At 39.0% G+C, this 20,677-nt stretch overlaps 2 protein-coding genes across 2 annotated transcripts; both read left to right on the top strand.

The window, feature by feature from the left end:
- Positions 1-2,658: 2,658 nt before the first annotated feature.
- On the top strand, positions 2,659-13,447 carry LOC116676731 (major histocompatibility complex class I-related gene protein-like). The gene is given in 8 exon segments (XM_032507637.1): positions 2,659-2,913; positions 3,126-3,239; positions 3,242-3,394; positions 6,851-7,129; positions 7,927-8,229; positions 8,824-8,925; positions 9,248-9,265; positions 13,287-13,447. Coding segments are annotated over 8 exon segments (1,104 nt in total). The 5' UTR covers positions 2,659-2,828; the 3' UTR covers positions 13,337-13,447.
- On the top strand, positions 5,083-20,319 carry LOC116676732 (major histocompatibility complex class I-related gene protein; the record flags this gene model as incomplete). The annotated part of the gene is given in 6 exon segments (XM_032507638.1): positions 5,083-5,090; positions 11,946-11,948; positions 12,252-12,258; positions 16,879-16,964; positions 17,177-17,446; positions 20,049-20,319. Coding segments are annotated over 3 exon segments (587 nt in total), but the record flags the coding sequence as incomplete, so codon positions are not given.
- Between the last annotated feature and the right edge of the window lie 358 nt (positions 20,320-20,677).

Here is a 20,677-nt window from a genome sequence, read left to right as displayed (position 1 = left end):
GATTTTAAACTTTATTAGTCAAACGTAGAAGTCAGAAGATGTTTTCTGGACTCAGCGTCTGATCTTTCAGTTCACTAAACCTTTGTTCCAACCCAGGTCTCTGTAGGGGAAAGGAAGCAGCACAGAGGCCGTTAGAGTCTGACAGGACACTTATTTATTACAGGAGCAAGAACTAAATGAAAGGGAACTCATAACTAGCTTCATGTTGTGTTACATGATACAATGTGTTTTGGACTTTAGCAGCAGACAAGCACAAGCAGAGAGCTTTAGTGGAAGCAGGCAGGAACAGGTAACAGAGACTCAGATAGACCAGAACATGTCTAAAATCCCTTTAGGTCAGAGTGCAGTCCTCTCTAGATGTTGTTACCTCAGCAACACCTATCAGATCATCACTGTATCCAGAATACAATATGATTTATGAATTTATACCTGACCATTTAATCAGAAAAACAGAGTAACAGAACAAGGCTGTGTTATGAAATGATCCAGCTCTATAGGAACTGGAAAACCTGAACGGAGTAATTCACAGGTGAACTCATCTCATACTGCAGGTGAAAGATTAAAGTCTAGTTAAAGCAGGAAACAACTTTAAGAATTAAGATGAACTGAGCTTTCCAGCTCTTTTCTTTTTTTTTTAGATGTATTTCTATCTCTTACTTCTCTTGTCTTATGTTTTATCTCCAAGATTACATTAAACCCTTTGGTAGTTCCTGTAGAGCTGGATAACATCATAACACCGCCTTGCTCTGTTACTCTGAGGGACTCATTCATTAAGGTTACATGTGTTGGATGGTTATGTGTTTATTAACAGCCTTCAAATTCAAAAATGCATAAGTGATATCAGATAGGTATTCCATTCATTATACAAAACTTAGTAAATACATCTTGCTGTGTGAGGTGAGGTGTGAAATGAGGAAGTAAAGTGCTGTGATTTTTTTCAGGAATACCTTCATGAGGTGTGTCCTGTGATTGTTATCTTTTTCATACAATAGCCTAATTGTAAACTGGCCGCATCACGTTCATTGTTTAAGACACATTTTCATAAATGATCCTTCAAATAGGAACAGGGATTTGATGAACTATTTACTAAGCAAACAAAAGGACAAGTTGTTGGAATGTAGCCACATGAAGATTAGCATGAGTTGAGTCAGGAAGACTATCTAATGCTTCTTCCTCCTTCTCATTCACCTCCCTCTCCTCCTGCTTCCCCTTATCAGCTGATTGGGAGTGTGTAGTCTTTTAGTCAAACCAACCAGATTTAGCTACAATCTCTATCAGCCTATCACGTTCTTGCTGTCGATATTTAAATGTTCTCCTCTTAGTTGCTTTCGCCGTGAATCGTCTCCTCCCCGTTCACCTCAGTTTATTATTTCCATCATTCATATGTGTCTATAAGACATGTCAGTATGGATCATTGTCATTTAAAAAATACAGATGTCAGTGCTCAAACAGATGTGGTTGTCATGAAGATAAAATGGTAGGGTGAGTATTTCACTAAAGATCTGTCATGTCGGCTTTTTAACGTCACATTGGAAATATTCTGAAGGGGGCAGTAGAGAAGATTTTCCCTTTCAGATAGAATATAAACACATTCTTTAAGCATCATATTTACAAGATGATATATTCACTTTCCCCCTGACATTAGGGATATAATATCTGCTCTCATCTTTCTGATACAGGCCACAGATAGAAAATGTTCTGCTGATGTTGTTGTAATTCCTGGTGGTCACCAGTAGAGGTCAGCACAGGTCACAGATCTACTAATCACTCTGAATGTAAGAGAAGAAGAAATAACTGGAAATTTTTCTCAACTTCTGTGTCATCTGCCCAACAACTAGTGGTGGGCGATACTGCAAAATTTGGTATCGATCCGATACCAAATACATATAGGGTCCGTATTGCCGATACCGATACCAATACGATACTTTTTACTTAAAAAATACTTTTGTGTAGGGGAGAGCATTTCATATTTCTGAGGTGAATGAATGATCAATTCTTTAGGCAATATTTTTTTATTAATGTATTGAAGTACATTTATTATTAGTTATTAGGCACTGTAGAATGAATACAAACCAAATTTTACTGCCTTTTTAAAAAAATACATAAATAAATAAAGAATAACAAAAATGTTGCGATGTCTTATTCTTGAGCAATCACACTAATAATGCACAATAGACATGACCAACATAATATTAGCCTACTCTTACAAGCTACCTGGGTATTCTCTGCCTCTCTGAAATGACTCTCCCAACGAACTCTGTCTCTGTGCCGGGGGTCTGGAAGTGGATTGATTTCCCTCCTCATTTCTTCTTTTTGTTTTGTTTTTGTAGATCAGCTTTTCCTTGTCATGTGTTTTTAAGTGTTTGTATAGGTTTATAGTGTTGCCACAGTATCGAATTCTCTTTTTACACGTATCACAAGTTGCAGTATTATCATTAGTGCCGTAAAATAGCTCCACACAACACTTATCTCCTCTCGGCCATCCTGATCTCATTCAATGTGCTTTCAGTCCCGCTGCTCCTCTGCGCGTTGTGTCAGTGAGTCACGTGACGACACAACACGAATCACAGCAGAGGAGCAGGAGGGGGAGGAGGAGCAATGTGGGCCAAGATGTGAAAGCGGCGTTTGCTCAGGAAGGTGGAAGACACAAGCAAAGTATAGTGAACGTAGAGGAGAGATATCTAAATTAAAATATCGATTCATTACAGTTGTATCGATCAAATACCAATACCAGCGTTGGCATCGATACTATCGATATTTAGATCGATCCGCCCACCCCTACCAACAACAGAGACACTCCCTTTTTCCTCCAGAAAGCAGAAACGATAATGCTCGGTCCTCGGACACGTCTTTATCAGAACATGATGAAGAAGTTTCTGTTGTTGCTTCTCTTCTGTCACGTCTCATCTCCAGGTAAGACCACATTTTAATTATTTGCTTTACTTTCCTCTCAGCTCTGCGTTTTGTTCCTGTGTAGCTCTGGAACTCAGCTGGAGTTAAGTTTCACTTTTACTTTGAGACTATCATGTCTTAGATTAACTGAATCATATTAATTAGGCCATCATATTTATGATAAATAATGATATGCGTCAATACTGAATCTATAAACCTTGTTTGTCCTGCAGTGAAACACTCATTTAAGATTTTCTTCACTGCATCTTCTGGAGTCCCAAACCTCCCAGAGTATGTGGTTACTGCAGTGGTGGATGATCTTCTGGTGGGTTACTGCGACGCCAACAAAAGTTAGTAGAACCCAAACAGGACTGGATGGAAACATTTTTTGAAATAAATCCTCAGCAGTTGGAGTTTTACACTCAAGCATGTATTGAGAGAGAGCCAAAGTTCTGGAAAGCCCAAATGAATAACTTCAAGCAACGCTTCAACCAGAGTGGAGGTACAGTGTTTATGCATGTTACATTTAACTCATATTGTTAAAGTGTAAAGTTACCTAAACTCATTCCCACCCTTAGATAATGAAATTCTATACTTCAAAAGTCATATTTTCACAGTAACATACACAGGATGACGAAATGTAAGACATTTCCTTCATTGACCTGTCAGATAATTGGATTGAGGGCCTTATCATCTGTCTGCACAGGTTTTATTTAAAGAATCCAAATGCTTTGTTTGCCATCTGAAGCTTTGTGTTGCTGCTTAAAAAGTGAAATAACTAGATTTGGATATTGCATGTTGGTAAATTGGAAGCCTGTCTATTCCATGCACATAGTAGATATTCTGTTAACAAAGTAAACTTTCATTGTACAAAATCAGATTAATGAAATGCAGCTGCCTTTCTGAGATGGTAATCCAAGAAGTAGAAATTAGAGCAATAACAGTAAATTGTTGGTCAGTTGAACCTGGGACTGCATCCAAGGCTGCAGATGTTAGATAGCATCAGTTTTATGGAGGAGAGAGACCAGGTCCTCAGATGGTCTCCAACCAGGGAGGTTTCACTTCATGTTCGACATCTCAAACCCTAAACTATGGAGTGACCCCCACTGGTGTAACTTTGTATATACAGGTGAAACTCAAAAATCAGCATATGGTGCAAAAGTTCATTCATTTCAGTAATTCAACTTAAAAGGTGAAACTAATATATTAAATAGACTCATTATATGCAAAGTGAGATATTTCAAGCCTTTATTTGATATCATTTTGATGATTATGGCGTACAGCTTATGAAAACCCCAAATTCAAAATCTCAGAAAATTAGCATATTACATGAAAACAATAAAAAAAGGATTTTAAATACAGAAATGTTGGTCCTCTGAAAAGTATAATCATGCATATGTACTCAGTACTTTGTTTGGGCCCCTTTGTATGAATTACTGCCTCAATGCGGCGTGGCATGGATGCCATCAGCCTATGGCACTGCTGATGTGTGATGGAAGACCAGGATGCTACAGTAGCGGCCTTCACTCTTCTGCATTGTTCAGTCTCATGTCTTTCATCTTTCTCTAGGCAATGCCCCATAGATTCTCTATGGGGTTCAGGTCAGGAGAGTTTGCAGGCCAATCAAGCACAGTAATCCCATGGTCATTGAACCAGGTTTTGGTACTTTTGGCCGTGTGGGCATGTGCCAAGTCCTGCTGAAAAATGAAGTCAGCATCGCCATAAAGCTCGTCTGCTGAACGAAGCATAAAGTACTTTAAAATGTCCTGGTAGAAGGCTGCGCTGACTCTTGACTTAATAAAGCCCAGTGGACCAACACCAGCAGATGACCAGCAGATGACCTGGTTCACTGACCATGGGATTACTGTGCTTGATTAATGAAAGACATGAGACTGAACAATGCAGAAGAGCTGAAGGCCGCTACTGTAGCATCCTGATCTACCATCACACATCAGCAGTGCCATAGGCTGATGGCATCCATGCCACGCCGCATTGAGGCAGTAATTCATACAAAAGGGGCCCAAACAAAGTACTGAGTACTTTTGACACATTTCAGGCTTCAAAGATAAAATGTTTATTATAAATATATGTATATTTATTATTTATTATAAGAATCACCAACAAGTGGGACACAATTGTGAAGTGGAACGAAATCTATTGGATATGTTAAACTTTTTTAGCAAATAAAAAACTGAAAAGTGGTGCGTGCAAAATTATTCGGCCCCCTTGCGTTAATACTTTGTAGCTCCACCTTTTGCTGCGATTACAGCTGCAAGTCGCATGGGGTATGTCTCTATCAGTTTAGCACATCGAGAGACTGAAATTCTTGCCCATTCTTCCTTGCAAAACAGCTCGAGCTCAGTGAGGTTGGATGGAGAGCGTTTGTGAACAGCAGTTTTCAGTTCTTTCCACAGATTCTCGATTGGATTCGGGTCTGGACTTTGACTTGGCCATTCTAACACCTGGATACGTTTATTTGTGAACCATTCCTTTGTAGATTTTGCTTTATGTTTTGGGATCATTGTCTTGTTGGAAGATAAATCTCCGTCCCAGTTTCAGGTCTTTTGCAGACTCCAACAGGTTTTCTTCCAGAATGGTCCTGTATTTGGCTGCATCCGTCTTCCCCTCAATTTGAACCATCTTCCCTGTCCCTGCTGAAGAAAACCATGATGCTGCCACCACCATGTTTGACAGTGGGGATGGTGCGTTCAGGGCGATGAGCTGTGTTGCTTTTACGCCAAACATATTATTTTGCATTGTGGCCAAAAAGTTCGATTTTGGTTTCATCTGACCAGAGCACCTTCTTCCACATGTTTGGTGTGTCTCCCAGGTGGCTTGTGGCAAACTTTAGACAAGACTTTGTATGGATATCTTTGAGAAATGGCTTTCTTCTTGCCACTCTTCCATGAAGGCCAGATTTGTGCAGTGTACGACTGATTGTTGTCCTATGGACAGACTGTCCCACCTCAGCTGGAGTTCTCTGCAGTTCATCCAGAGTGATCATGGGCCTCTTGGCTGCATCTCTGATCAGTCTTCTCCTTGTCTGAGCTGAAAGTTTACAGGGACGGCAAGGTCTTGGTAGATTTGCAGTGGTCTGATACTCCTTCCATTTCAAAATGATCGCTTGCACAGTGCTCCTTGGGATGTTTAAAGCTTTAAACTTCTCCACAACAGTATTACGGACCTGCCTGGTGTGTTCCTAGGTCTTCATGATGCTCTCTGCGCTTTCAACAGAACCCTGAGACCATCACAGAGCAGGTGCATTTCTACAGAGACTTGATCACACACAGGTGGATTCTATTTATCACCATCAGTCGTTTAGGACAACATTGGATCATTCAGAGATCCTCGCTGAACTTCTGGAGTGAGTTTGCTGCACTGAAAGTAAAGGGGCCGAATAATTTTGCACGCACCACTTTTCAGTTTTTATTTGCTAAAAAAGTTTAAAATATCCAGTAGATTTCGTTCCACTTCACAATTGTGTCCCTCTTGTTGGTGATTCTTCACAAAATATAAAATTTTTATATCTTTATGTTTGAAGCCTGAAATGTGTCAAAAGGCTGAAAAGGGGGCCGAATACTTTCGCAAGGCACTGTATATATATATATATATATATATATAAACAGTTTGATGTGCACAGAATGCACACTTGTTTCATTGCCATCATCAGTCATCTGGGAATTTACAGACTAGTAACTATTTAAGCTGTGAAACAGAAATGTAGCAACATCTATTTTGAACACCACGCCGATCAAATCAGCAGAACTCCCTAATTGTGTGAGTAATGGTATGTTGTTTTTTATTTGTTGCTTTATATGATGATTTTAATTAATGTAAAGTGTCTTTAACTACTGCCAAAAACAACCTATAAATAAAATCTATAATTATTACTACTACTACTACTAATAATAATAATAATAATAATATTATTATTAATGTAATACAGTTTGTCTCTCAGGTGTCCACATTCTCCAGCAGATGATTAGCAGTGAGTGGGATGATGAGACTGGAGAGGTCAATGGTTTTAATCAGTTTGGTTATGATGGAGAAGACTTCATATCATTCGACCTGAAGACATCGAAATGGATCGCTGCAAAACCACAGGCTGTCATCACCAAACAGAGCTGGGATGCTGACAAATCTAGAATAAAACACATTGAGAGTTTTGTGACTGAGATTTATCCTGAATGGCTGAAGATGTATTTGGACTACGGCAAGAGCTCTCTGCTGAGAAAAGGTAGAATCCCATTTCCTGATGTAGTTTCATGAACACAACAATGTTCCTCCAGTCTGCTCAGGCTGACCTGCCATTTTATTATCACTCCAATCAGTTTGACATCACCTTCTTTTTGGCTGTTTTCTGTGGTGGTAAGATTTGATCTAGCCCTCCTCAATCAGTAGAGACCCACAAGTTAGAGTGCTCTGACATTACTTTCTATCATTGACAGGTGGTCTGTCAGTTGGTCCGTTTGTCCTTCAGCTTGTTACAGACTCACTGGATGGCTGTAAAATACTGTACATATATTCATGGTCCCCAGAGAATCGATTGTAAGAACTTTGAACCTCTGACTTTTCAGCTAACGCCATCATCAGGTCAAATCCTTCTGTTTACCCAGTAATTTAATTTATGACCAAATACCTGCAAAACTAATGACATTCTCTCAGCCTCAGCTGTACTTTAGGTTTAGCGCTAATGAGGAAATATTAGAAAGCTAACATGCAGAGCTGAGATTATAACCTGCCACACATCAACATGCTGGTAAAATGAGCTCAAAGCGTCGCTGTACCTCAGAACAACCTCAGAGCTGCTAGCACGGCTTCACACTCCTAGTGGTGTTGTTTGAGGTTTATTTACTTATTTATTTTACTTGGAAGAATTTTCACACCTGTTAACAATTCCCTATTGTATTTTTCTTCATTTTTATTTTTACGATTCTTTCCATTCACATTTGATCTCTCTCTCTCTCTCTCTCTCTCTCTCTCTCTCTCTCTCTCTCTCTCTCTCTCTCTCTCTCTCTCTCTCTTTCTCTGCAGAGGTTCCCTCAGTGTCTCTCCTCCAGAAGTCTCCGTCCTCTCCAGTCAGCTGCCACGCTACAGGTTTCTACCCTGACAGAGCCATGATGTTCTGGAGGAAAGATGGAGAGGAGCTTCATGAGGACGTGGACCTCGGAGAGATCCTCCCCAACCACGATGGATCCTTCCAGATGAGTGTAGACCTGGACCTTTCATCAGTCCCAGATGAAGACTGGAGGAGGTACGACTGTGTGTTTCATCTCTCTGGTGTGGAGGACGACATCGTCACCAAACTGGACAAAGCAGAGATCAGGACAAACAGAGGTGAGACTGGAATAGGAAGTGACTGAAAGATGTGTTTAGTTTACTTCAGTTGTGATTTGATTTATTAATTTTTCACCTTTCTGATGCTCTGTGTGAGCCTTCTGTTTGATATCTGTGGCCATACTACCACATACACACAAAAAAGCCTGATATCCCAGTTAGCGGTCTAGCTCCTTCAGTCTTTATTTCAGAAACACATCTGTACAGTTGACTGCTGTCTTAAGACTGATGCCAACTAAACCATTTCCCAGAGCAGTTAACAGCTAACCAACAGCTTCCTCCATTTTTTACTCGGTTCTTGCGAGTCAGCACTATCGTGATGGTTCGGCACAAATATATGTTACTCACCAACGTGAGGCTCTAACAAAGGTGTGTTTTTGTTTAATTAGCTTTTGGTTTATTATGGAATAAGTCTGTCGTTTTTTTAGATTTTGAATCTAAACCAATGCACACAATCTGTTGCAGGACAAACCAACATGCAAATATTTCATAAGTCATGTGTGTACAGTATGAATGATAAACAGAGGAATGTACTTCTGTTCTAACCTGGTTGTAGACCTGGTTGTAGACATGTTGTTGTTATTTGTTGAACAGAGAATCCTTCAGACAGGACCATTCCCATCACTGCTGCAGTGGCTGTTCTTGCTGTCGTCCTCGCCGCTGCCGCTGGATTCATTTTTTACAAAAGAAAGAAAGGTGAGAGAGGAGAATTGGAAAGTTATCAGACCTGCTTTTGGATTTGTAGTTTACTAAAAGAAGAAAAGTGAGAGACCAAAGGAGTAAATATTTTTCTCATTTACTTTCAACAAGCAACTAATAGAGAGACTGTAGCAGGATGATGATGTTGATGATGATGCTGATGATGATAAATATAAAAGATGAAGGGGATAGGATTTATTAAACATAAGTAGGAGCATGAGTAGGAGCGGATCAGATTTGATGGGAAAAGTTGACAAATGATGTTCTGGCATTTCCAACTGTGACAGCTGAAATGATTTGTCGTCTCTTCTTGTTTCAGCCCAACTCCCTCCACCATGTGAGTAGAACTTGTTTTTATTCTATTGTCTCTGGTCTGATGTGCTGTTACCAGGATGTGTTACTGCAAAACAGACTTGAGTAAAGACATGGAGATTATAAAGTAAATTATTTTCTCACTCAGAGATTTCTCCGCTAACAGAGAGACCAAAAACAATGACTGTTTGACATGACCTGGAATTACTGTAGATGGGAGTACTAAATAACATAATATTTAATTAATAAATTAAATTAAAATAAAAATGAAAGGAATACCAAACCAAAAAAAATACATGAATAGATTTAAGAAATAATTAGATACAGTATGTGTGTTGCATGCATGGATTGAGGATTCAGTGGTAGGTGTGTGTGTGTGTGTGTATATATATATATATATATATATATATATATATATATATATATATATATATATATATATATATATATATATATATACATACACACAGTGGTCTGCAAAAGTTTGGGCAACTTGTTAATTTCCATGATTTTCCTTCATAAATCGTTGGTTCTTAGGATAAAAAAAATCTGTTAAATATATCATATAGGAGACAAACACAGTGATATTTGAGAAGTGAAACAAAGTTTATACAATTTACAGGAAGTGTGCAATAATTGTTTGAACAAAATTAGGCATGTGCATAAATTTGGGCACCACAATCAAAAAAATAACTCAATATTTAGTAGATCCCCCTTTTGCAGAAATAACAGCTTCTAAACGCTTCCTATAGCTTCCTGTGAGATTCTGGGTTCTGGTTGGAGGTATTTTGGACCATTCCTCTCTACAAAACACCTCTAATTCATTCAGGTTTGATGATTTCCGAGCATGGACAGCTCTCTTTAAGTCACACCACAGATTTTCAATAATATTCAGGTCTGGGGACTGAGATGGCCGTTCCAGAACGTTGTACTTGTTCCTCTGCATGAATGCCTTAGTAGATTTTGAGCAGTGTTTAGGGTCATTGTCCTGTTGAAAGATCCAGCCCTGGCGCAGCTTCAGCCTTGTCACTGATTCCTGGACATTGGTCTCCAAATCTGCTGATATTTGGTGGAATCCATGCGTCCCTCAACTTTAACAAGATTCCCAGTCCCTGCACTGGCCACACAGGCCCACAGCAGGATGGAACCACCACCAAATTTTACTGTAGGCAGCAGGTGTTTTTCTAGGAATGCTGTGTTGTTTTCCTCCATGCATGACGCCCCTTGTTATGTCCAAATAACTCAATTTTAGTTTCATCAGTCCACAGCACCTTATTCCAAAAGGAAGCCGGCTTGTCCAAATGTGCTTTAGCATACCTCAAGCGGCTTTGTTTGTGATGTGGGCGGAGAAAAGGCTTCCTCCGCATCACTCTTGCGTACAGCATCTCCTTGTGTAAAGTGCGCGCAATAGTTGTACGATGCACAATGACTCCATCTGCAGCAAGATCATGTTGTATGTCTTTGGTGCTGGCCTGTGGGTTGACTTTGACTGTTCTAACCATTCTTCGCTTCTGTTTATCCGTGATTTTCCTTGGTCTGCCACTTCGAGCCTTAACTTGAACTGTGCCTGGGGTCTTCCATTTCCTGACTATGTTCCTAACTGTCGAAACAGACAACTGATATCTCTTAGACAGCTTTCGGTATCCTTCCCCTAATTCATGATGGTGAACAATCTTTGTTTTCAGTTCATGTGACAGTTCTTTTGAGACTCCCATGTCGCTACTCTTCAGAGAAGGTTCACAGAGGAGGGAAACTTACAATTGCCCCCCCTTAAATACTCTCTCATAATTGGGTTCACCTGTGTATGTAGGTCAAGGGTCACTGAGCTTCCCAAACCAATTTTGAGTTCCAATAATTGGTTCTAAAGATTTTGAAATCAGTAAAATGACAACAGTGGCCAAATTTATGCACATGCCTAATTTTGTTCAAACAATTATTGCACACTTCCTGTACATTGTATAAACTTTGTTTCACTTCTCAAATATCACTGTGTTTGTCTCCTATATGATATATTTAACTGATTTTTTTTATCCTAAGAACCAACGATTTATGAAGGAAAATCATGGAAATTAACAAGGTTGCCCAAACTTTTGCAGACCACTGTATATATATGCATATACAGTGGGGTTTGAAGGTTTGGGGACCCCAGGTAAAAATGTGTATTAATGTGCATAAAGAAGCCAAGAAAAGATGGAAAAATCTCCAGAAGGCATCAAATGACAGATTAGACATTCATATGAAATATCAAAAAAAGTTAGATCATGTTTCCATCATTTACACTTTCAAAATAACAAAAAACAAAAATATGGCGTCTGCAAAAGTTTGGGCACCCTGCAGAGTTTATATTATGCGCCGCCCCCTCTGGAAAGCTGAGACCTGACAGTGTCATGGATTGTTCTCAATCATCGTCTGGAAAGACCAGGTGACGTCAATCTTAAGGTTTTAAATGCCCAGACTCAGCTGACCTTGCCCCAACAATCAGCACCATGGGTTCTTCTAAGCAGCTGTCTAGAAAACTGAAACTGACGCTCACAGAGCAGGAGAAGGCTATAAAAAGATAGCTGAGCTTTTTCAGATGCCAATATCCTCTGTTTGGAATTTAATTAGGAAATGGCCGTCATAAGGAACAGTGGAAGTTAAAGCAAGATCTGGAAGACCAAGAAGAAAAATATCAGACAGAACAACTCGCAGGATTGTGAGAAAAGCAAGTCCAGACCCACGTTAGACTGCACGATCCATCCAGAAAGACCTGGAGACACTGGAGTTGTGCTACACCATTTTGCTATAAAGAGATACTTGTACAAATATGGTCTTCATGAAAGAGTCACCAGAAGAAAACCTCTTCTACGCCCTCACCACAAAAATCAGCGTTTGAAGTTTGCAAATGAACATATAGACAAGCCTGATGCATTATGGGAACAAGTTCTGTGGACCGATGAGGTTAAAATAGAACGTTTTGGCCGCAATGAGCCAAGGTACGTTTGGAGAAGAAAGGGAACAGAATTTAAAAGAACCTCTGTCCAACTGTTAAGCATGGGGGGGGGGGGGGGTCAATCATTCTTTGGGGTTGTATCGCAGCCAGTGGGACCGGCAACATTTCACGAGTAGAAGGAAAAATGGATTCAATAAAATTTCAGCTAATTTTGGACACTAACTTGATGCCATCTGGGAAAAAGCTGAAGTTAAAGAGAGGATGGCTTCTACCAATGGATAATGATCCTAAACACACCTCAAAATCCACGGTGGATTACATCAAGAGGCGTAAACTGAAGGTTTTGCCATGGCCTTCACAATCACCAGACCTCAACATAATTGGAAATCTATGAATAGACCTCAATAGAGCAGTGCCTGACAGACAGCCCAGAAATTTCAAAGAACTGGAAGACTTTTGCAAGGAAGAATGGGCGAAGATACCTCAAACAAGAATTGAAAGACTCTTGGCTGGCTACAAGAAGCGTTTCCAAGCTGTGGCACTTGCCAAAGGGGGCAGTACAAGGTATTAACTCTGCAGGGTGACCAAACTTTTGCAAACGCCTTTTTTGTTTTCTGTTATTTGAAAGTGTAAATGATGGAAATAAAATCTAACTTTTTGTGACATATAATATGAATGTCTAGTCTGTCATTTGACGCCCATTGGAGATTTTTCCATCTTTTCTTGGCTTCTTTATGCACATTAATGCAACTTTTTCCTGGTTTGGCCTGTTTCTGTTTTCATATAGCACTTTAAAAGCAAACAAGGTTGCACCAAAGAGCTTCACAAAGACAAACGGATGTATAGAAGCATATATAAAAAGCTCTCGGGGTTGGAGGCTGCTGGTTGCTCATGTCCCATTCAGGTTGTGGAGTCAGCTTATTGATCCTGACAGATGGAGCATGTGTCTTGGTTCTGGATAAAACATCAGATGCTAAACCTGTTTCAGAGGCTGGAAGTACTGAACACCTTTTGGTGGATGTGCAGAGTTAATGTGAACGAGCAGCCTCTGGACAGGCTGCATCATCCTCTGTTTCTGAAAGGCAGCTCAGTAACGGTGTGTTCTTCCTTACAGCTCCTGACAACAGCTCTGAGCTCTCTGAGAGACTCAGTCCAGAGACCTGATTAACACACACATCCTGCACTGGGAAAGCAGTCAAATGTTCACATCTCCAGTTAGACAATACCTGGAAAAATAATCTTCTACAACAAACCTTTCTATTAAAGTCCATAAAGAACTTGCTTTCAAATCTTGAATGTAACTCTAACATGAAAGAGTCATGAAGCAAAAAGCTGAAAGCAACATGATAAAAGAAAAGTCAAAACAAAAATGTATTAGCAGTTGACAAAATGTTGATTTTGTTATGTGGAATTGAACATCTTAATGTTGAAAGATATGTTTGTGTGTGTGATTAATATACTTTCTGTATTATAGGTTTGTATACTCAAACATTCAGTTCATATACTATATAACTATAACTCTATTTGTACTCTCTGTAGATATGCGTATGGTCTGAGTCTTATAGATAAACTACTGTAACATTTATTGAATCATCCCAATGTAGTAGTGGTAAAAAAAAAAGTCCTCTCTGGTGTTTGACAACTTGACAGCAACATCGTGATTATTTAGCTTAATGACAAGAAAAATGTGTAAATATTGTAAATATTATATAAAGATGTTTGATATTCTCATATTTTGTATTTTATTTTAGTATCATTGGTGTGAAATAAAATTACTTACATTAAAAATATATCATTTTCAGTTTTTTTCTGTTGTCAGAGTAAGAATGTGTGAAAAAGTCTGACTCAGATTTATAAGATTTTAAACTTTATTAGTCAAACGTAGAAGTCAGAAGATGTTTTCTGGACTCAGCGTCTGATCTTTCAGTTCACTAAACCTTTGTTCCAACCCAGGTCTCTGTAGGGGAAAGGAAGCAGCACAGAGGCCGTTAGAGTCTGACAGGACACTTATTTATTACAGGAGCAAGAACTAAATCAAAGGGAACTCATAACTAGCTTCATGTTGTGTTACATGATACAATGTGTTTTGGACTTTAGCAGCAGACAAGCACAAGCAGAGAGCTTTAGTGGAAGCAGGCAGGAACAGGTAACAGAGACTCAGATAGACCAGAACATGTCTAAAATCCCTTTTGGTCAGAGTGAAGTCCTCTCTAGATGTTGTTACCTCAGCAACACCTATCAGATCATCACTGCATCCAGAATATAATATGATTTATGAATTTATACCTGACCATTTAATCAGAAAAACAGAGTAACAGAACAAGGCTGTGTTATGAAATGATCCAGCTCTATAGGAACTGGAAAACCTGAACGGAGTAATTCACAGGTGAACTCATCTCATACTGCAGGTGAAAGATTAAAGTCTAGTTAAAGCAGGAAACAACTTTTGGAATTAAGATGAGCTGAGCTTTCCAGCTCTTTTTTTTTTTTTTAGATGTATTTATATCTCTTGCCTCTCTAGTGTTATGTTTTATCTCCAAGATTACATTAAACCCTTTGGTAGTTCCTGTAGAGCTGGATAACATCATAACACCGCCTTGCTCTGTTACTCTGAGGGACTCATTCATTAAGGTTACATGTGTTGGATGGTTATGTGTTTATTAACAGCCTTCAAATTCAAAATGCATAAGTGATATCAGATAGATATTCCATTCATTATATGAGACTTAGTAAATACATCTTGCTGTGTGAGGTGAGGTGTGAAATGAGGAAGTAAAGTGCTGTGATTTTTTTCAGGAATACCTTCATGAGGTGTGTCCTGTGATTGTTATCTTTTTCATACAGTAGCCTAATTGTAAACTGGCTGCATCATGTTCATTGTTTAAGACACATTTTCATAAATGATCCTTCAAATAGGAACAGGTATTTGATAAACTAATTACTAATCAAACAAAAAAGGACAAGTTTTTGGAATGTAGCCACATGAAGATTAGCATGAGTTGAGTCAGGAAGACTATCTAATGCTTCTTCCTCCTTCTCATTCACCTCCCTCTCCTCCTGCTTCCCCTTATCAGCTGATTGGGAGTGTGTAGTCTTTTAGTCAAACCAACCAGATTCAGCTACAATCTCCATCAGCCTATCACATTCTTGCTGTTAATATTTAAATGTTTTCCTCTTAGTTGCTTTCGCTGTGAATCGTCTCCTCCCCGTTCACCTCAGTTCATCATTTCCATCATTCATATGTGTCTATAAGACATGTCAGTATGGATCATTGTCATTTAATAAATACAGATGTCAGTGCTCAAACAGATGTGGTTGTCATGAAGATAAAATGGTAGGATGAGTATTTCACTAAAGATTTGTCATGTCGGCTTTTTAACATCACATTGGAAATATTGGGATTTGTCATGTTTTTTCATTTGATAAATTGATACGCGGAAGTTAATTTATCAGACTCTGCTCAGAAAGTTTTTTTTCTTAGACTTAGACTTCTCTTTATTGATCCTTTTGGGATGACTCCTGCGAGGAAATTGAAAAATCCAGTACCAGTTTTAGCAAGAAAAAAGGAAATAAAAAATAGATTAAAAAGACAGTATAAAGACAACAAAATAACAATAATAATAACAATGAGAACTTTCGTAAAATAACAAAGAAAAGACCATAAATTATTATTAAAGTGTCAGTGTTGAGTCCAGTGTTGAAGTAATAAAGTGACCAGGTGTGACTTTAAGTCCAGGTGTGCATTTATATATGTCTGTATGTGTACTGTGTGTATGTATGTATGTATGTGTACTGTGTGTATGTATGTATGTATGTGTACTGTGTGTATGTATGTATGTATGTATGTGTACTGTGTGTATGTATGTATGCATGTGTATGTATGTATATGTATGTATGTATGTATGTATATGTATGTATGTATGTATTGTCCTCTCTGCCCTATTTCCTCCTCCCCCCTAGTGAGGAGTTGTATAGACTAATGGCATGAGGGACAAAGGAGTCCTTGAGTCTGTTGGTCCGACACTTGGGAAGGAGTAGCCTTCCACAGAACCGGCTCCTCTGGGTGCTGATGACGGTGTGCAGGGGGTGGCTGGCATTGTCAGTAATGTCCAGCAGTTGGTCCAATGTCCTCCTCTCTGCCACCGTCACCAGTGAGTCCAGCTTCATGCCGACTTCAGTCCAGCTTCTAAACCATTCTGAAGGGGCAGTACAGAATATTTTCACTTTCAGATAGAATATAAACACATTCTTTAAGCATCATCTTTACAAGATGATATATTCCCTTTCCCCCTGACATTAGGGATATAATATCTGCTCTAATCTTTCTGATACAGGCCACAGATAGAAAATGTTCTGCTGATGTTGTTGTAATTCCTGCTGGTCACCAGTAGAGGTCAGCACAGGTTACAGATCTACTAATCACTCTGAATGTAAGAGAAGAAGAAATAACTGGAAATAAGATGTTACAGCAGCACAAGAAACAAACCAGATACAAATACATCAATAAAATAACATTGTATGAAGATGGGGAAGGGAAAATGAGATAATAATCAGGATGATAAATTGGAATTATGACACACAATATAGCACAGTGAAAAACTCACAAGAGTAAAACAAGTTTTTCAACTTCTGTATCATCCGCCCAACTTTCATCAGAACAGAGACACTCCCCCCTTTTTGCAAAAAGCAGAAAAGACAAAACAAAGACAAAAGCTCGGTCCTCGGACACGTCTTTATCAGAACAAGATGAAGTTTCTGTTGTTGCTTCTCTTCTGTCATGTCTCATCTCCAGGTAAGATCACGTTTTAATTATTTGCTTTACTTTCCTCTCAGCTCTGCGTTTTGTTCCTGTGTAGCTCTGGAACTCAGCTGGAGTGAAGTTTCACTTTCACTTTGAGACTATCATGTCTTAGATTAACTGAATCATATTAATTAGGCCATCATATTTGTGATAAATAATGACATATGTCTATACTGAATCAATAAATCTTGTTTGTCCTGCAGTGAAACACTCACTCAAGTTTTTCATCACTGCATCTTCTGGAGTCCCAAACCTCCCAGAGTTTGTGGCTACTACAGTAGTGGATGATCTTCTGGTGGGTTACTGCGACACCAACAAAAAGATACTAGAACTCAAACAGGACTGGGTGAAAACATTTTTAGAAAAAAATCCTCAGCAGTTGGAGTTTTACACTCAAGCATGTATTAAGAGTGTGCCAAAGTTCTGGAAATCCCAAATGGATCACTTCAAGCATCACTTTTACCAGAATAGAGGTACAGTATTTATGCATGTTACATTTAACTTATATTGCTAAAGTGTAAAGTGATCTAAACTCATTCCCACCCTTAGATAATGAAATTCTAAACTTCAATAGTCATATTTTCCCAGTAACATACTCAGGAAGAGGAAAGACAAGACATTTCCTTCATTGACCTGTCAGATAACTGGATTGAGGGCCTTATCATCTGTCTGTACAGGTTTTATTTAAAGAATCCAAATGCTTTGTTTGCCATCTGAAGGCCTGTGTTGCTGCTTAAAAAGTGAAATAACTAGATTTTGATATTGCATGTTGGTAAATTGGAAGCCTGTCTATTATATGTACATAATAAATATTCTGTTAACAAAGTAAACTTCCATTGTACAAAATCAGATTAATGAAATGCAGCTGCCTTTCTGAGATGGTAATCCAAGAAGTGGAAAATAATGCAATAACTTTAACTTGTTGGTCAGTTGAACCTGGGACTGCATCCAAAGCTGCAGATGTTAGATAGCATCAGTTTTATGGTAAGAGAACACAAGGATCAGAGAGACCAGGTACTCAGATGGTCTCCAACCAGGGAGGTTTCAGTTCATGTTCAACATCTAAAACCCTAGACCAGTGGTTCCCAAACGTTTTCAACTCAAGACCCAAAAGAGAAATTTGGTGTCTCCCCGGGACCCAAATTTACAAAAATACACCATGAATCATTGTAACATCTACATTTTTAAACTGTGGACAAAAGATGGAACAAACCATGAATTTAAATGTATATGAAGTATATTTATTCCATTATAAAAGTAAACAAAAACAGAAAAGGTCTCTATTGTCCTTTCTGTGTCTCACCCCTTTCTCAACTCATTTTCGTATCCCCTCCTAGGATAAGAGAAGAGAGAGAGAGAAAACCCCCACAGCATCTGAGCTGATCAGACCAGTGTAGCAAAAAAGAACGCTCATTCACATAAGATTGATATGCATTTTACTCTGCCAATTGGCAACCCAATAAAACAGGTCTGCGACCCATTTTGGGTCCCGACCCTAAGTTTGGGAAACATTGCACTAGACTATGGAGTGACCCCCCCGTTGTGTAACTTTGTATATGTAGTACAGGCCAAAAGTTTGGACACACCTTCTCATTCAATGTGTTTCCTTTATTTTTATGACTATTTACATTGTAGAGTCTTACTGAAGGCATCAAAACTATAAATGAACACATGTGGAATTATGTACTTAAGTGTGAAATAACTGAAAACATGTCTCATATTGTAGTTTCTTCAAAGTAGCCACCCTTTGCTCTGATTACTTATTTGCACACTCTTGACATCACTCCCCTTCTTGGTCAAATAGCCCTTACACAGCCTGGAGGTGTGTTTGGGGTCATTGTCCTGTTGAAAAATAAATGATGGTCCAACTAAACGCAAACCGGGATAGCATGTCGCTGCAGGATGCTGTGGTAGCCATGCTGGTTCAGTATGACTTCAATTTGGAATAAATCCCTAACAGTGTCACCAGCAAAGCACCCCCACACCATCACACCTCCTCCTCCATGCTTCATGGTGTGAACCAGGCATCTAGAATCCATCCATCACCTTATCTCCATTGCACAAAGACACGGCGGTTGGAACCCAAGATCTCATCGGACCAAAAGCCCAGATTTCTAATAATGTCCATTCCTTGTGATTTTTGGCCAGACCAAGTCTCTTCTGCTTGTTGTCTCTGCTTGGCAGTGGTTTCCTAGCTGCTATTTGACCATGAAGGCCTGATTCGCGCAGTCTCCTCTTAACAGTTGTTATAGAGATGTGTCTGCTGCTAGAACTCTGTGTGCTTTTCATCTGCTCTCTAATCTGAGCTGCTGTTAATTTGCAATTCCTGAGGCTGTTTACTCAGATGAACTTATCCTTAGCAGCAAGGGTGACTCTTGGTCTTCCTTTCCGTGGGCGGTCCTCATGTGAGCCAGTTTCGTTGCAGCACTTGATGGTTTTTGCAACTGCACTTTGGGACACATTCAAAGTTTTTTTGAAGGTCATTGAACACCAAGGGTTTGCAGCACTATCAAAAAAGCAAAGGGTGGCTACTTTGAAGAAACTAGAATATAAGACATGTTTTCAGTTATTTCATACATTTTTGTTATGTACATAATTCCACATATGTTCATTCATGGTTTTGATGCCTTCAGTGATAATCTACAATGTAAAGAGTCATGAAAATAAAAGAAAACGCATTGAATGAGAAGGTGTGTCCAAACTTTTGGCCTGTGCTATATAACAGTTTGATGTGCAGAGAATGCACACTTGTTTCATTGCCATCATTAGTCATCTGGGAATTTACAGACTAGTTACTATCCATCAACCATATCAACATCTCCTTTGAACACCACACCAATCAGATCAGCAGAACTCCCTATTTGTATGAGTGATGTTATGTTGCTTTTTATTTGTTGCTTTATATGATCATTTTAATTAATGTAAAGTGTCTTTAACTACTACCAAAAGCAGCCGATAAATAAAATCAAGTATTATTATTACTACTACTACTAATAATAATAATAATAATAATAATAATAGCCTAATAATAAAATTAATAATAATAATAATAATGTAATACAATTTGTCTCTCAGGTGTCCACATTTTCCAGAGGGTGTACGGCTGTGAGTGGGATGATGAGACTGGAGAGGTGAATGGTTTTGATCAGTATGGTTATAATGGAAAAGACTTCATATCATTTGACCCGAAGACATTGACATGGATCGCTGCAAAACCACAAGCTGTCATTGTCAAACTGAGATGGGATGCTGACAAATCTAGAATAAAATACAATGAGATTCGCCTCACTGAGATTTATCCTGAATGGCTGAAGAAGTTTGTGGACTACGGCAAGCGCTATCTGCTACAAAAAGGTAGAATCCCATTTCCTGATGTAGTTTCATGAACACAACAATGTTCCTCCAGTCTGCTCAGACTGACCTGCCATTTATTATCACTCCATCATCTGACATCACCTTCTTTTTGGTGTTCTGTGGTGGTAAGATTTGATCTAGCCCTCCTCAATCAGTAGAGACCCACAAGTTAGAGTGCTCTGACATTACTTTCTATCAATAGCCAATGATCTCCAGTGCACAGTTAGCATACGGTAAGTAAGTTGAACTGCATTGACAGGTTGTCTGTCAGTTGGTCCGTTGTCCTTCAGCTTGTTACAGGACCACTGGTGGCTGTAAAATACTGTACATATATTCACGGTCCCCAGAGA

This window comes from Etheostoma spectabile, unplaced genomic scaffold (genome assembly GCF_008692095.1).
Source record: "Etheostoma spectabile isolate EspeVRDwgs_2016 unplaced genomic scaffold, UIUC_Espe_1.0 scaffold00003701, whole genome shotgun sequence".
Taxonomy (NCBI): domain Eukaryota; kingdom Metazoa; phylum Chordata; class Actinopteri; order Perciformes; family Percidae; genus Etheostoma; species Etheostoma spectabile.
The sequence above is the reverse complement of the archived record's forward strand: the minus strand, read 5'-3'. Positions and strand labels throughout refer to the sequence as shown.